The sequence below is a fragment of the Apostichopus japonicus genome, chromosome 4, assembly GCF_037975245.1.
Source record: "Apostichopus japonicus isolate 1M-3 chromosome 4, ASM3797524v1, whole genome shotgun sequence".
NCBI lineage: Eukaryota > Metazoa > Echinodermata > Holothuroidea > Aspidochirotida > Stichopodidae > Apostichopus > Apostichopus japonicus.
In genome coordinates, this window is record NC_092564.1 from 17,223,484 (window position 1) to 17,241,741 (window position 18,258).

Below are 18,258 nucleotides of genomic sequence, written 5' to 3' on the forward strand. Positions count from 1 at the left end.
CTTGGCATCCCATGTTTAAATTTCAGATCCCAATAGTCATATGCCCTTTACAAAAGAATATTTATTTGACAAAGTATTTCCTGGATAATTCGTGCAAGGTTCTATCATAAGTAAAAGCATGTCTATCGAATATTCCACCTTCCACCTTACAGGAATACCCTTTATGGAGATTGTGTTAGGAGATGCATGTCATTAACTACGTCATAGATGGATTGGTTGTGAATAGAGTGGTCTGCCACATTAGCAAAGTGGCGAGTCATTACGTCCACTCAGAATAGACGTTAAAAGCTTTACTTTTAAACTGCAATAACATTTGTGATATACAGCTACGAATATGAGTGGCTCTTTCAAAAATATATATATATATTTGTGGAGGTTCTACTTGATGTTCGAGTAAACGTAATTATGGCTGCAAGAAGTGAATGTAGATATTTAGCAAAACTAATGGTATTTGTTACAAACATTCCTATACTGCAGAAACATTTGTCAAGGTGTTATTCTCTGGTCTAATTTACTTCAAGGCCAGAAATCACGGGTATTGTCTGCTAAAAGGTGTTCCATTATCTTGATGAAGCCATCTTAAACTATAATCAAGATGTTGTTCATGAATAACAAGATTGTTAACAAACATTGGCACACATAGCGAGATTTGTCTGTTTCTTGAATGGAAACGAATCAATCCTTTAAATTTTAATCGAATTTAAGATGAAAATTTTTCTTTTTGTTTCCATCTCATTTCCTGCAGGAAGCCAGTTTATTTACAACGTAGATTTCTGTTAAATAATTGTATCTTTCTTGTTTATTTCTAGGCGTTTACGATATTTTGCGGTTTGGGAATCAACAATACCATCATGTTTAATAAGGTCAGTAAGGCAATGGCTTTACAAAAGGTAGCTTTAGATGTCCTTTCATACCACGCATCAACCACTCATCAAGAAGTTGACCAGCTAAAGGTAAGTGCTACGTTACCTATATCAATTCATGTAGAAGAGAACTCTTCATCATGGAATACCAAATTAAGATGTTTGTACAAATCTGTTCATATTTTCATGTCATGTATCAATCGCTATACACAATTGGTTGATCCGTTCTTAATGCAAGAGCTAACTAGTTACCTAGTATGTCTAATCATAGAAACTATTAAAGTCCTGAGGTCTACAAATGGTAGTTTAGGATGCCAACTTTAATGCCACACATGAATGATTCGACAAGAACTAGATAGGTTGAAAAGCTTAGGTAAGTGTCAAGTTACCTATCAAACACACAAAAGAAGCCCCAAATGAAAGTCCACTTCCGGTACAAGGCCAAACATTACCGACAATAATTTCTGGTATGTTTTTTGTTCTGAACGCGATATGTCTTATTTTTTATTGTTTTGTTCTGAACGCGATATGTCTTATTTTTTATTGTAGGCTAAATTTGTCTTACAATTTGTAAATAAAATCAATGTCATATAAAACAGTCCTTTTTTCTGTCACAGTGGGTTTTAATTTTTTTGGGTGCAAACCTACCACCAGCCGCACATCCACGTATTGATATTTGGGCTCAGGGTTAGGGGGGGGGGGTAGGGGCTAGGCTAAACCTCACCCACTGGTAGACAGAAACTTAATAAAACAAAACCTTCTGTAAAGTATATAAATTTATAACAAGTATCTGCGTTACAACTTCCTAAATATCACTTTATTCCCCCTTACTCCACGCCTCTTCTGTACAAAAACGGTGGATGCCCTTCTAGAAGATCTTGGAGAGGTATCGAAGTCTCGCGAAACCCCTCCCAATACACGCTAGTCATTACCTTTCAACATCGCAAGTCGTTGCTTCTCATAGTATTTTTTATAACCAGACTGGATAGCAACATACCTGTTCCCTAACGACGTTACCGGCTTTGTATCATGTTTTTTTTAATACAAAAATCAGAAAAAACGATGATATAATTCAAGAATCTAATCTATTAAGCCAAAGATAAAAACGCAAAATCTGGCAAATCAAATATAACTCTGAAATTAAATACTTTTCCAGAAACTGTAGAAAAAAAAAACCCAAACGAAACTAAAAAAGAGAAGAAATGAACTTGAAGGAAATCAATATTTGTGGATAAAGCGTAAAAACACACGTCACCAAATAAATGAGCATTCGTTTGATAAAAATTATGACTTTTGACGAAGACTCGTGTCGTTTTTAGGTCCTAGTATGAAACATAATCCACGTTCCGTTAATACGAATTCCTCAAGCAGGGAAAAATAAAACGGAAAGAGAAAAAAAAAACGAAAGATACAACAAAAAGAGGAAAACACACAGAAACCCTTGCACACTCATACCAGTCATCGTCCTGCAGTACTGGCAAATACCTGAAATATTACACCGAGATTGCCTCGAAGTTGTCTCTGCGGGAAAATGTTGCAATTTTCTATACTTCTGTATTTCATTGTCGCCTGTCCCGTAGACGCTTCGGTGGGTTCCTGATTGATATAAAGTTATTTTCTATTAGGATCAATTTGATTTCGGGGAATGAGATTGCTGTTCCAGTCATATCGGAAATATGTGTAAAAAACAGGGCAAGGAACCGTGAGGCGATGCATGCTAAGGGTATTCTCGGGGATTAGAATATATAAAACAGAAGTTGTTGAAAATAGATCGAATCTAAAAACAGTACAATATTCGTTTTCGACCAGAACTTTGCTTGCAATCTTAAAACCTTCTCCTTCAAACGAGAAACCTATAGGCCTCGGGTTAATACCTATAAATGACAAAAAATTTTTTTTCAAATGCATCTCTTTCGGCTTTTAACGGTGCAAACATTTTTGCAAAATACTCAAGAAAGTGAATTCAATATATTGTTGCTTAAAGAAAGAATGACATTATTTGACATGTATGTTTTCTTAGATTGGGTTAATTGATGAGGATTTCGAAGACTCATTAAAGGAAGCGGAAGACTTGTAGCCATTCATAACCGGGGTGTTTTTATGGCATTATGTATTTATATATATATATATATATATGTATGTGTGTGTGTGGGTGTGTTTGTTTGTTTCTTCATGGAAATGCATTCTCCCTCGAAAATACCGTTAGTTTTAACAATGACAAAACGGTTTCCTGTGTAGTCTAATCAGGATTACCTTGCTGTTTTGCTTCCATGCGTCATAACAGTTTTTTTTTATTCTAGGAGGGGGAAAAAAGGTAAATGCGGTTTGGACAATTTGATAGCTTTGACTAAAAATCTTTTGAAACGTGAATTTACTCCGTGAATTGATTTACTAAAGCTCCCAAAGCGGAAATTATGATCATATTTGCCTCCTTTGTGTGGGACGAAGCTGTCATTTTTAGCTCACTCGTTCCACTTAATTCGGAATATCGAGGGTTATCCTGCTCATAGAGCGTAATGCTATAGTCGCAGACGTATCGATCCAGTTCTAAGTCCCGTGAACAGTTGTTCAAATTAATTAGTAATATGGACTAGTCCAAAAAATAAATCAAGGAATGACGTCATGCAATCCTCACTAAATTAACTTGCAATCAAGAATCCGTTAAACCTGAATATTTTGTGTCCACTCTTAATCTCACCAGGAAGAGTTGAAATATATCAATCCAGCGCAAAGTCTTCTATTAGTAGTACACCTATAGTACTGATAGCTGCATTAGTATATTAATTAATTAATTCGCCAGCTGTAATTAAGTACTGATTAAATTAAATCACGTAAATTTTGAATTTTTTTTTATGGACTGCCTGCTTGAAAACTCATCAAACCGATAAAACAGAAAATTAAAAAAACAATACAAGTACACATGTACTTTTAGTTTTCATAAGGAAGAGATAGACTATAAACTTTTCAATGACTTTCCGTTTTTACATTTAATTTGAAAAATGCTCTGAATATTTGGAGTGTTAGCTCAGTGGTTAACGCCGGTGCCTTTCAATCATAAGGTCCCCGGTTCGAGTCACTCCCAGATTAATGTTATTGTATGTCGTCCAGTTACAGAGTTGTTGTCAACTAACAATTCATAATCATGGACGTTAAATATGAATGTAAGAGACTGACTTCGGTCAGCTTGCGGCTTTGATTAGCCAATGAGGCTTCTTCGCGAGTTCCTGCTTGCAGGAGGATCTAAAATACACAAAAAAATACATACAATAAATTCGCTATTTAGTCCATTTTAATAAGCCTTACATTCGAACGATTACAAAGGATTGTAAAAATGACTTTGTAGCAAACTGGAAAGTGATTTAAAAAAATCTGGACTTTCTAAGACAACATCATTTTCAAAGCGTTCGTTTTTTAGTTTAATATTTAATCAATGAGTCAATAGATTAACCAGAGCCTTAAATGTTATTATGTCAAATTCCAGTGAAGTGATAAAGATTATAATCTCGTTGTGTAATCAATGGCGTGAGATTACATACAGTATAGCTGATGGGTGACATAGTTTAATGTACAATGTTTGTGATGATTTTCAAATGATATTTCATACATGGTCTTTAAACTGAAGCAACGAAGTTTTACACGTTTCACCTGTGAAATTACATATTGTCATGTTTCTCTTCTAACCAAAGATTTACTCATAACCTAAGAAAACGAGCGGAATATTATTCGTATAAGCAACTAAATTTCTATGAAATTATTGTTCTCTTCAAACTAGTAAAGAAGTGAGTTGATAAAAAAAAATGACATTCACAGCTAATGGCAATAATTGCTTCGCCCCGGTTCAATATGCAAATAAGGCTGTATATATCATGCACAAGGAATAGACATTATGCTAATTACTCAATTGATAAAAGCTGTTTAAAGCAGCGATGGCATATATTCAGATGGAAAATATTCTACCATTTCTATTTGAAAACTTCAGACTGACATCATTACATTTCAGACAATGCAAATGTTGTTTTTTACTTCTTCCCACATGCAAATGTGTATCCAGATATAGGTGTAGGGAAGAAACACAATATTTTCAACCTTGAAACAATTTCAAGAGTAGTTATATGTACAACTTTCCGTTTAGAATTTAGAATTTATAGTCCACATTTACCTTAGAATGCAACACTTGGCGTTTAACATTTATATCTGGGGAGGACCCCCTCCCGCTACATCGGGTTGTCGAGAGCACCAACAGGGTGGTTCTCCCTCCGTTCTAACATCTTGAATTCCCCTGAAAGAAAACTTCATACCGTCCCAGATTTAAGAAGTTTCTGTATACCGCTATGTGCAGCTATACGTGTTCAGCTGTACGTGTTCAGCTATACGTATATATATATATATATATAAATATATATAGTATCACAGCTACACTGTGAGACTTATATACACTTAATATACAGTGACAAGGCGCTTATATGTATAACACAGTGTGAATATTATAACCTGCGATGCGTCGCCGTCTATACCCCATATAGGTTAGTTCCAATAACGCGTCAATTTACTTGGCAATCTACCGCAGGGAGCAAAATGATATAAGTTAAAACCTGTTGAAATTGTTTATAGAAAGAGGATGGATTTACTTGTTATCAACTCCTGGCATACAAGAACCTCAATAATGCGACAATTATCTTAGCTTTGTTTTATTATCGATTTTGAGAACGTGTTTTAATGTACTGTAAGTGATGAATGCCAGAACGTTCGTCAACCTCTGTCGGGCGTATCATAGTGAAACAACGGGGGAAAGCCTGCCGCTATATGCAAACGATTTCGTTAAGTAATATGCATAATTTATTTGAAATATATAAAAGCAGTTTGATATATCTATTTAAGTTTATTATCCATCCCTGATGTGGAAACTAGATAAAACTAAATGATAGTAAAAAATATGAACCATATTGATAGACATCTCTAATAGACTTAATAGATGACGTCAGAAGTTTAACAGTTTCCATAGTAACATTTACAATGATATAACTTCGTCTATATAATTTCTTCGTTTTTTGCCCCTCAATGTTTTTGTTTTTCTGTATTGAGAACTTTTGGGAGACTCGTCTTCATCGGGCAAAGACTTACACTCTGGTTGATTTTAATATTGATATTGATATTTACTTTAGTTCCCATTATATTTTTCAAATTCCTTATAGAACAAGAACTTTAACATGTGCCTATATCACCTAATTGGGTGGTAAGAACAATATGTCTGTAAGTGATCTATATATAGCTTGACTCACTTTTCTTCTACTTGGTTGTCTACAATGTACTGTGCGCTGTTCAAATTACATGAATTCGAGACACATATCGTACTGTAGGGTTGTTCATTAATATACATGGATATTTGCTAATGAATTCATTTGTTTGTGTGAAGGAGCCTTAACACTGTAATATGTCCTAAACGGCATAACATTTTCCACAGCTGTTTGGGAAAGTTATCCATCACACTCTTAATTCTGTATCACATATTAAGCCTGGATCAATAATGGTGATTTGGGTTTCGTAGCCCTCAAAATGCATATTGGATTAGGAAAAAAAATATGAGTGTATATGGATATATATGTTAGTGTGTTTAATGGTTTGGACATGTTGTATTCTGGATGACCGTAGTTATGTACCCATCGTATACAGTCGCAAAGCTATTTTGAATTACCGAAGGAGGAGGTAATCTTACGAATTTATTAGCTTCTTGAAAAAATGTTGCAATTTGAACCATAACAAGCTATATACTTACTAGTCAAACCTATAGGGACAGTTGTTTAAACTCCTAACCAGTCGTTAGTTGAAACAGCCTTTGACTGATGAATTCCTGTGGAGGAATTTTTTTTCCACAGTAGCATCTGCTGACAGGTCTAACACGTGTTACTGTGTTATAACACACTTCAGTTTATACTGATTAACGGCTGTTTCTTATACACAGTACACATTGTTCAAGCCATGTACAGTAGCATCTGCTGACAGGTCTAACATGTGTTACGGTGTTGTAACACACTTCAGTTTATACTGATTAAAGGTTGTCTCTTATTTACAGTACAAACTGCTCAGGCCATGTTCCATGAGTGGTATAATGTGTGACTTTTAAAAGATCATTTTGGTAGTGTTGTACAATCTGTGATGATAAAACTAACAATAGAGGCAAGTTATCTTACCTTTTTGCATTTGAGAATATTGCTATCAGATGTTCAACGCTCATTTCAGGTTTGAGTTTTTGTTTTAGAGTGTTACGGGATGTGCATTCATCCACCTACCCTGGCATGATCATTTGCAGTAAGGGCCGAAATAATCACGAAACAGCTGATATTTCCAAATCTTTATGGAGTAGCTTCCAATAATTTACATCTAGCGGTTGTCATCTTGGATGAAATTTATAAACAGAATTTTCAAATGAGCTTTAGTAAACTTCAATAACAAAAATATGATAAATAACGTTATTCACAGTGAGGTTGTAAATCCACCTGCATTCCTTAAGGACATTTATTACAATCCGTAATAAAAATGGTAATATTTATGTAAATTTAATAATTAGGTGTGCATTCAAATGTAAATGATTCTTCAAATATGGAATATACATAAATTATTGTACGAAAACATACCCAAAAGTTTTCTTGTTCTGCAATGTCCACTTTAGCCAAGTACAAATATCGCTGTAGGCCTATAGAAATATTATGCTTCTTTTTCAAGTAAAATAGATTTCGGAAAGAAAAACACACTAGGATGGTCACAAATTAAAAAAAAAAGACAGATTGAAATTAAAATGAATGGAGCTTGGATAACTTGAGTTACGGTTGGGGTTGGGGTTGGGTACGCATAGTGTGGTATGGAATAGGCGTGGGATAATATTCTAAGCTTCTTGGTTGAAAGACACTAAATTAAAGACGTTAAAATCAGCGAAAGAAGGGTACGTGTCACGACATGAATATGGCTTCAAAGTGGGATAGAGTGCCGGCTGCGATTTTTTTTTGGTCATAGTACAGCTAGGGAAGGATATGATTTATTCATCTATATTGTTCGAATAAGCTTACGAATAATGACGTTTAAACTGCGCATGCCCGAGAGCTTTCATTCGCAGAACCGGTATACCCCGTTGGCTATTGGTCTGCCCTGATTTCTGATTGGCATACAGTATAGTATGCCGGTATATACAGACATCAATGTATATGCTTATGAAAAATGACGTTAAACTGCGCATGCTCGCGAGCGTTCATTCGCAGAACCAGTATGCCCCAGTGACCATGGGTCTGCTCTGATTTCTGACTGGCATACAGTATAGTATGTCGGTATATACAGACATCAATATATAGGCGTATGTAAAAAGTTGTGGGAAAGGAAGACATGAAAGTATTGAAATTTATATGTGCTATTATAGTCCTTATAGTATTTTTTTCTGTCTAAAGAGATGAAACCATCTGTCTCACAAGAAATGTTTGAAATCCTGTAGGCTGGTATACAATACCCAGACACCAATGGGGATGGGAGTCCCATCAAGTGTTTCACATTCTATTCTCCCTTGAGATGATCTAATGTTAATATGGTGTGGTATGGAAGTGGAATGCTTGTGTCTGAGAAAGGATGAAACGTTTTGAAATTAAATGGGTTACGTTAAAATGGAAATGGAAGGAATAAGATCACATTAGAAGCATAGAATCGCGTATAAAAGAATCATACGTTATTACATGTATGTGTTATTGTCATACCGGAGTATAATCATAATACATTGAATTCTTGTTTTTGGTTTTCTCAGGCGGCACGTCTTCCAGATATCAAGAAACTAAGACTTACAAAGTACGATTTCGATGACTTTTCGCTGCAATCTGACGAGATGTTACGAGCAGCTCTGAAGATGTACATACACCTTGGTCTTCTCGATACATTCAAAATACCCTCTACCGTAAGCAATGCCTGTTCGATTAGTTTTCATTGCCGCTATTGTGTGTGTGTGTGTACATGTTCAATATTTACATTGGAAATTAATCGTGGAAAGCTTTAAATGGATATTTCGGTGGTCAAACGTAAGTAACATTTATACGAAAGAAATACCATTCTCTGTTGTTAGTTAACAAATCTCAATTCTCATTCCTGTTCTACACATTGTTTCTTGGAAGTTTCTTGCTCTTGTTCATGTTCATGTTCGTGTTCTTATTTCTTGTTCTTGTTCCTAATTCTTGTTCTTGTCCTATTTCTTGTTCTTGTTTCTTGTTCTTGTTCCTAATTCTTATTCTTGTTCTTGTTTCTCGTTCTTTTTCATGTTCATGTTCTTGTTCTTGGTCATGTTCTTGTTCTTGCTCTTGTTCTTGTTCTTGTAATTGTACTTGTTCTTGTGCTTGTTCTTGTTATTGTACTGGTTATTGTTCTTGTTCCTGTTCTTGTTCTTGTTCTTGTCATTGTTTATGTTCTTGTTCTTATATTGTTCTTGTTCTTGTGCTTGTGCTTGTTCTTGTTCTTGTTATTGTTCTTGTGCTTGTTCTTGTTATTGTTTTTTATTCTTGTGTTTTTTCTTGTTCTTGTTCCTGTTCTTGTTCTTGTTCACGTTCTTGTTCTTGTACTGGTTCTTGTTCTGTGTATTTCTTTGGTTTAACATAATCAAAATATAGTGATATTCGTGTATTTATAACTAAGTATGTATTTAATTATGTATTCTTTATCTTGACATTTAGGTTATGTGTAGATGGCTGCTGACTGTTCGGAAGAATTACAGACCGGTGGCTTACCATAACTTTAGACATGCATTCAATGTTCAGCAAATCATGTTCGCTGTGCTGGAGGTAAGGGAACACGTCAAATATTCCATGTGGATTCAAATTTGGATAAGCATATAAGAACCACGGTGTACTGCGCAAAATACGCAAAATAGTGTGGTGAACGCACATGCGCGCTGGTGTCTTGTTTTGGTTGGTGGATAGCTGATCGTTTCGCAATACTGCTTTACCGTATTTGATATTTGATTTACCGTATTTATAAGATGACGGCACTTCTAATATCCTTTTTTCATGTGTAAAAGTAAGTTGGCCTGACGTTTCGATCCTAGCAGGATCTTCTTCAAATGCTAAATGACAAGTAACAGTAACAGAAGGGACAAAAACACGCACAGAATACAGACAGGTTAATGAGCATGGTGAAAGTTATCTTATAAAAGTGGTGGGGTGGGGTGGGGGAGTTGGTGGGGCTGGGGGTGGGGTGGGGGAAGACCATTTAAAGCTAGGAATCCAGAATTATTTTTTCATAATGGGTTGTAATGTATACGGAGAGGTGCGGAGAGCCAGGAGGCGAGGTGTGAGAGGCCCAGGGGATCATTAAAGGTAATACTTACTACCTGAATATGTCCCATACAAATGTCATGATCATGTTTACATATGATCCATCTTTCGCTGTTCTCCTACTCGCACGTCTCCCAGAAAAGGCGACTGTACTGCTATATATATATATCAAAACAACACAAATCAAGAATATCCTATAATACTATATACTGTATAAGTGTGTATGCCGCCACGTTCGTTAACGTGACCTCTTTTTGTTAATGTATTCTTCGTTCTTTGCTACAGAAGAATTTCTTTATTTTTCTGAAAAGACTTGTTTTTCATAAAGCTACAGAACTGGTTAATCGAAAGATTTTAAAAGAAAAAATGGCAATAGCTTACAAGGCGTAGGAGCATGTCATTTTTATCGTTATTAATTTGGATTGTTCATCCTTTTGAAAGCTTGTCTATAAAGTATGAAACGGATCTTGTGTCAAAAATTGTGACTGAAAGTAGGTCTTGCATATTAGGCAAAAATAAACTTTCCAAGATGATAAATGATGATAGAACACGTTCAAATTGTTTCATAATAATTTCGTGCCACCTCCAATCTGGTAATACTATGGCGTTTTTATGTGAACTCGTATAACTTAGCTCAACTTTGTTTCCATGAAGTCAAAGTTTTGTAGCGTTTTATTGTTTGTACCGTATAATATAGGATATGGGAAGGATCAGGATGGGGTGGGGATGGGGATGCGGGGGGGGGGGGGTCGTGTTAAAGCCCTGCATCTGTTGAAAAGCAAAAGTGGTTATGTTCTAGAATATATTTAACGCCCCAATAAATGTGTTTTTATTGGACAGCATAAGGTGTCCCGTAAATAAAATTGTCCTCATAAAACAGTAATATCTTTTCTGCACGTGTTCATAGTTGGCCGAGGATCTAAGGATTGCATATTCCAATCCTGGCCAGATCATTATGTTGTATCCTTGGGCAAGGCACTTAATTTCCGTTGTCTCCCTTCACCCATGTGTATGAATGGGGACCTGCGAGGTAACTTATTAATATAGTCGTGTGCACCGGATTGTGGCTGCACCCTATATATATATGGGAAGTCATTCAGGCGGACACGTGGAAGCAGCGCACTGTAGTGCCACGAATGGCAGCTATATATATATATATATATATATATATATATATTTATATATATATATATACATACATACATACATATATATATATATATACATATATATATATATATATATATACATATATATATATATATACATATATATATTTATATATATATATATATATATATATATATATATATATATATATATATATATATATAAATATATATATATATATATATATATATATATGTATATTGTGCGTGTTATATTCAATTTCTCTCATATTTAGAACACCGGTATCAGGAAGTACCTTTCATCGTTGGAGCAGCTTGCACTCATGGTGGGATGTCTTTGCCATGATTTGGACCACAGAGGTACAAACAACGCCTTCCAAGAAAAGTGAGTTGATTATATTAATTTTTTTTATTATTATCTTCTTTTTTTTTGGGGGGGGGGTAACATTTAAATGAATACATAATTTGATGAAACAAACCGTCCTAGCCTACCACATCGTCTCTCGGGTTCGTTACTTTCACTGTATTGTATTAAAACCAAAACAACAGATAAGCGATGCGTTAGTGAATTAAAAAGAGCACTGTGCTTAACATTTCATGCCATTTCTAATATAGGTAACTTGAGAATGTCATACTGGTTGTGTGTTCTGCGCAAAGTGTGTTTGAGCTAGCAAATTTAATAAAATGACGTAACATAATACTTCGTCTTTGCACTGATTGGAAGTAACTGAACTTTAAGAGGTTACATAGAAACAAACTGTCTGTGGCGTATTTCTTATACGTCTAAATTAAATTACTCTGTCATGACCATCTCAGCTCACGAATATGATGTTCCGATGACGTCAATAAATGCTGCATGTAATCAAAATACCCCTCCTTAAGCTGTCAGACTATACTTATTGCTGTAGATTTATTTCAATTAATTTCATTAAAATGATGATATTTGTTCACCTTAAAGACGAGACCTTTAAAGAAAGTAGCGATTTCCTAATCATTCGCTGATTGGACTGGATTATTAAACACGTTGCAGATTTAAATGACATTAATTTGTTACCCTAAACGTATCAATGACGTCTGGGATTTTACCAAATGCATGCTATGCGTAATCTGCTTATACAGGTAGTGTGAAAACGAGTTTATTTCAATCATTGGTTGATTATATTTAATTATGATCCTTTGCTTTGCCTTTAGGAGTCAATCAGCGCTTGTTCAACTCTACGGGTCTAAGGCTACCATGGAATACCATCATTTTAACCACGCTGTCATGATCTTGAATAGCGAGGTAAGTTATTCCATGGAGCTATAAACAGATAGCTCCATGGTTATTCGTGCTGATATCCTAAACTTACATTCCAATTTTGTTACCTGAAATGTTTCTTGTTAGTGGTAAATGAGCCCTGTACATCAGCTTTATTTTCTTCTTCTTTTGTAATTATCATTGAATACTAAGCTTGTCTTTTTCGTGAGAAAGCAAACCAAAGCAGGATTATTGGTTTCAAACAAGGGAGCCATGGTAACATAATTGGACCCGGGGCCCGAGTTCAAACTTCATTTGCAAATAATGAATCATCTCAAGTAAAATATGATCTGATATATTTGTATTATAATCCGTATATATGGTGAAGCAATACCGTGAAATGGAAGCAAATCCAGGGGTACAAACATCATCAGAACAAATGTTAACATGGATCATAAAGATTCATTTGGATTGTTTAAAAGCGAATGTTCATAATCACTATGTATTTTTTTTATTAAAGGCCTTCGTATCTATTCCCCGATGATTTATACAGAGTATCACATATTCGACATATTTCTCTTTATTATGTTAGATGGGTTCCTACCTTTGTCCACCTCTTTTACAGGTTTACTGTCTGAAGAATCTTGAACTAATTTGTTATATAACTGACCTTATTGGTTATAACTAGATATGAATTACTAAGTCTGTATTCAAAGTATAGGTTACATGCGATTTGTAAGTATACTATATGTACATACGCTTTGTATTTTAATCAAGTACGTAGCAAGGAATTCTCAGTCGGAGAGGACTAACAATTTAAGGAGGGGCATGATACTTGTGTCCTGTAACTTGTTTGTATATGTGACAGTGGTACTGTAGCCTGCACTTCCCTTTGGGTGGGGGTGGGTGGATTTGGAGGCACGGGCCTTGTGTCCCGGCCTGATTACGCCCCTGGTTACTAATATAGAAACACCGGCTGTATAGCTAGTTTTTTCTTCTCATTCTATAATTCATTTTTTTTTTCAGGGTCATAACATCTTCTCAAATCTATCATCTGAGCAGTACAGTGACGTCATGAATGTATTAAAGAAGTCTATTATATCAACGGACTTAGCACTTCATCTCAAGTAAGTTCAAAGATTTTTTTTTTTAAATTTTGATGTCGCTATACCACATTCATAAACACCGTGACCATGAATTTGATCGAGATTTTTTAAGATTTGAAACTATCAAACACCTAACTGAAAAATAGCATTTTTCTCACACTTTTGTATGTTTTTTTTTTTGTTGAAGTCATCATCAAATGGTGTTTTATTTTTGTGTACAAAATTATTCCTTGAAGTGCTTCAGAATATTTGGAAGGACTCTCGGAAATGTTTGGTCAGCATGACATGCTGAAACGGTCCGAGTTTTCACGTTGACAGATTTTATTTTGATCAAAGTCATCCATACCTATCAAGTACTGTTTTCTACATTTCAAGGGGGTAGGAACCGGGGGGCTGGGGGGGGGCGCCAGCCCCCCCCCAGTGAAAAATGTGGAGGGGCGGAAGTACCATTCCGCCCCCCCCCCGGTTCGCAGGTCAGAAAACCCCTTTTTCATTTCCAAATGAGAAAAAAAATCTCATTTGGAGCACCAAATTGCATCTAAGGCCAGTTGAAAATACAAAATTAAGTTTACAAAATGGAGTGGGTGTTGAAGTGTGCTATATTGCACCAAATTGCATCTGAGGCCACCTGGAAATGCAAAAAATTCCAAAGGGGAGGGGGACACCCCCTCCCCTTAGACCCCTCCCCCAGGCCGGCCATCAGTCTTCAGCCCCCCCACTCAAAAGTACCTTCCTACGCCACTGCTACATTTTATCGATCACATGCACGTGATAATGGAACATTTCACTTATAGAGATGGAGAACGCAACAAGTGGAGTATCGTTCGACTGGTCCCCGCCAAAATGAACGACTTGGCAATTATACCCACGAGTTTACTCGGGTCGGGATCAGTCATACAATGACTGAGCTAGACAAGGAGGTAAAACTTGATGATGTACATCGGGGGGTAATATACACCCATGGTTTGACATGGTATACCTATTATATGCTTAACACTTTGTGCGATTTTGATTCTTTTATATCGCCAAAAAACACATGTCAGAGAGATGAAAATTGATATGCATGTCGCATCGCTTACATGCACTTCGCTGACTGCCTCCCTGCTCCACAACCCCCCCCCCCTTCTCCCCTTTATGCCCCTCCAAGGAAGATGTCAGAACGGTCAAGCTGAGTTGGATCGCTGTAAGTCGGACAGTATACGCACACAGCTTAAAAACATTTCCCACTACTATTATATTTGGTATTTACAAGGTGCAGGGGGAGGGGTGCTGTAAATAACAGCGGTTATACCTCTCATAAAGATTAAGAAGATAATGATTAAAGATCGTAAAGATTTCCGAATACGAAGAGGATGAGTCGACAAAATCTAGCCAACGGTCGATCAGTCGACAGGTAGCGGGTGTCAAAATGAGTCGACATTGAGGTGGCGACAAAACATTCTTCTGCACATGTCATGCACAAAATGTCTCAACCAACTAGGGCGTTATTCACCGTACGGTAGCGCGCGATGGCCATGACAGTATTTAATCTTGCTAATTCTACGTAGCTATTTGTAAAGATCTATGTTAATGTTGTCTTTATAGCTAGCTAGTACTAAGATAGCGTCATTATATCTTTCATGTGCGGTCGATTTCTAGAGTGAATTTAGGCAGAAAATTAGTCCTGATATGTCTTATTTCACTAGAAAAGGGAGAAATTATAGTGTTATTAATTAATAAATAAATTAATAGTGTTAGTAATGTTGCTATAGCTATGCCTGTTACAATATACGGTACTTAATATATGGAATGCCCCTTTAAGGCTGAACAAAAGCACCTCATTGCAGATATAATTGTTAATGTTAATACATTGTATGGTTAATTTGAGTGACTCAACATTTTCTTTAAAGTTCATATGAACCACAGACACCAAGTAACAATCAATAAGATTTATCCTTGACATTTTCTAATGTAATGCAAAAACTTCTTTTTAACATTTCGTTACCATATATATATACATAAAATATATCAAATATGTAGATATGATTTCTCATTAGATTTTGTATTGCATATGAAGACCCGACCTATTTTTGGTTTCTGTGTTAGACTAAGTAGTCCAGCCGCCACTTTTATTGATAAGCCTCAGATTTTTAAAGGCTCCTTAAAATGTCTAACCAATTAAATAGTGGTATAGGAATACATGAATTAAATCATACTTTGACTGGTATGTTAGTAAGTATACAATAAGTGCGATATTGAGAAGACCCAAACGCCGCAACAGAAAGTTTTAAGCCACCGGTTCATCTGTTAAATCCCACAATGATTCAGTTTCCATTGTTTTCGGTTTTCTTTCTTGTGTAAACTGTACCTCTCACGAGGTTTATTGTTCATTCGTTCTCTTTAAAGTTGAGCTGATTAATTGTTACCTTCAAGTTCCTACAAAATCCCTTCCCCGTGAACTCCCCCCCCCCCACCCCACCATGTCTCTCCTCTTCGATTCGTCACCACATATGAAGTATTAACATATGCCACGTATCAAATGAGGATAAAATTTAAAAAAAAAATGCAATAACACTAAAGGATCCTCAAAATTTACATTTGAAAACAATTAATTTTCATGATTGAAAATAACTCATTCTTTTAGTGCCTTGTTTTTCTTTAGCATACTAATTATAGCAAGGTCCGTACAATGAACTCTAAATTGTGACTTCATAGGGCATTTACAGAAAAACAACTGTATAGCTATGCAGAATTACCGAAAAGGATTGTTTTATAAAGAGATGGGGTCATTTTTCATTGCTTCGTGATTTTGAGTTATATAGTTAGAAGGGTTTAATGAAATTATCATAAATTTGTTGACCAAAGGTAGACAGATGTGATTGAACTTTTGCAGAGAATTAAACTATGGAAAGCCGTTTTAGCACTTAACCTCCCTATTCTACTTTAGTCGGATGAATCCCACTTAAGTAAAAATACAATTAAGTTTACGTAAATTTTCATTTAATTTTTCTGAAGTTTATTGTATATTATTTAAGTTCTTGAATTTTCGCGCCCAGGCTCTACCTTAGGTAACATTTCTCAAAAAAAAAATATATAAAATAATATATACGAAATTCACCGCATTGTCAAAATGGGACCAGCCACCCCCTTTCCTGAATGACATGAACGAGTGCATTCCATTACATGGAACAACATGCCTAATAACGCTCAGTTTGTCGATAAGGAAGAAATCTGCATTTTTAAATCAAGGACCACAGTTTCTTTGCCATTAAATATAACGTGATCATAATTGACCTTCTTTTGTTAACAGGTTGAGGGATAAGTTCTTTGGACTAGTTAAGACTGATCATTTTGCCTGGAGTCAGGAGGAACACAAGGATCTGATGATGTAAGTTTCAGACAGATTTGTTAATTTTGTTTGCCTTCTTTAAATACTCTTTTTCGTCAATTGGACAACGAAAGAAAAATGGTGGGGGGGGGGGGGATAGAAATATTGTGAATGCATGTGGCACCAACATAGGGAATAAATTCAAAGGGGCACCTGGGCTGAGAATGTCTTTGGTTTTCTCTTTATGGCATCATTTATAGGGAAATGATATTTCTATAAAAGAGTTACAGTATGATGAAATTCTGACTAAAGAGAACATTGCCAACATTCCAGTTTTTATCAGGGTGCAAGGCTTAATCAACGAAAAGATTAAAACAGCCTAAATAGAGCTTTTGAAGAATACTGCTCTGACGACATCACAGACTGCAGTGATAAACATCCTTAAGTCAGGAATGTGTTAGCTAGTCACGGTCAAAATAGGTTACATTCAATCAGCCATGTCGCAAGTGAGATGGGGGGTTTTCAACTAAAGGTGTGGCCTATTGTACTCTTTAGTACTATAGTTTGACTTTGACTGCCATTGGGACTATCCTCTTAAATTTTTCCTGCTCTTTGCCTAGACGGAAGTTATTTTACTCTTGTTTTATAAATTTATTAAAATATTTATTTTTGCCAAAAAATTTACAGAAATGTGTTTGATTTTTACAAGTAATGGTCTGTTTCGCATTGTTTTCTTGGCTTATGACGTCATTTCATTTGATCAATCTATAGGGGTATTCTGATGACAGCTTGTGATTTAGCTGCAAGTACAAAGCCATGGAGAATTCAACAAAAGGTAAATATCTCTTACAAAGAATATATATTTATAACTTTACTTTCGGACTGTGGCTGAGACTATGGTTGTCCATGTATAGAGGACATACAGTGTTATTTTCTAACCCCCCCCCCCAAGTTACTTGCCCCTCTCTATCCTTAATGCTAACCCTATTTATATGTCAGCAAATAATTATTTAATGTGGGCAGTAATTCGAATAGATAGAGATTGGATATTAATGATCGAACATATCCGAATATTTTCCGTTTGATGTCAAAATATGGCCGAGTAAATGTCTCCCTCCCCGCAGCCCCCTTGTTTTCTCGATTCAATGCCCGTTGACCGTTGTCTCAATAGACCGAAAATACAACATAGTTTTCACCAGTAACTTCATATAGGAAGGTTGTCGCATTTGCTATTCTGTACTATCCGGCGGCCATTAAGTACGTGGTCCAATGTGGTTTCTGTGGCATTCGACTTTCGAAAAAGCAATATTCTGCGAAATTAA

At 35.8% G+C, this 18,258-nt stretch overlaps 1 protein-coding gene across 3 annotated transcripts in view; it reads left to right on the plus strand.

Moving 5' to 3' along the window:
• Positions 1-18,258, plus strand: part of LOC139966641 (dual 3',5'-cyclic-AMP and -GMP phosphodiesterase 11A-like) — a 100,181-nt gene that overhangs the window by 73,072 nt on the left and 8,851 nt on the right. For all 3 annotated transcript variants that reach the window (XM_071969885.1, XM_071969884.1, XM_071969883.1), the window contains exons 8-15: positions 810-953; positions 8,644-8,790; positions 9,557-9,664; positions 11,562-11,671; positions 12,478-12,568; positions 13,550-13,650; positions 16,919-16,996; positions 17,708-17,771. In XM_071969885.1, coding sequence (XP_071825986.1) covers positions 810-953; positions 8,644-8,790; positions 9,557-9,664; positions 11,562-11,671; positions 12,478-12,568; positions 13,550-13,650; positions 16,919-16,996; positions 17,708-17,771 — 843 coding nt within the window. The remainder of the gene's footprint in view (positions 1-809; positions 954-8,643; positions 8,791-9,556; positions 9,665-11,561; positions 11,672-12,477; positions 12,569-13,549; positions 13,651-16,918; positions 16,997-17,707; positions 17,772-18,258) is intronic.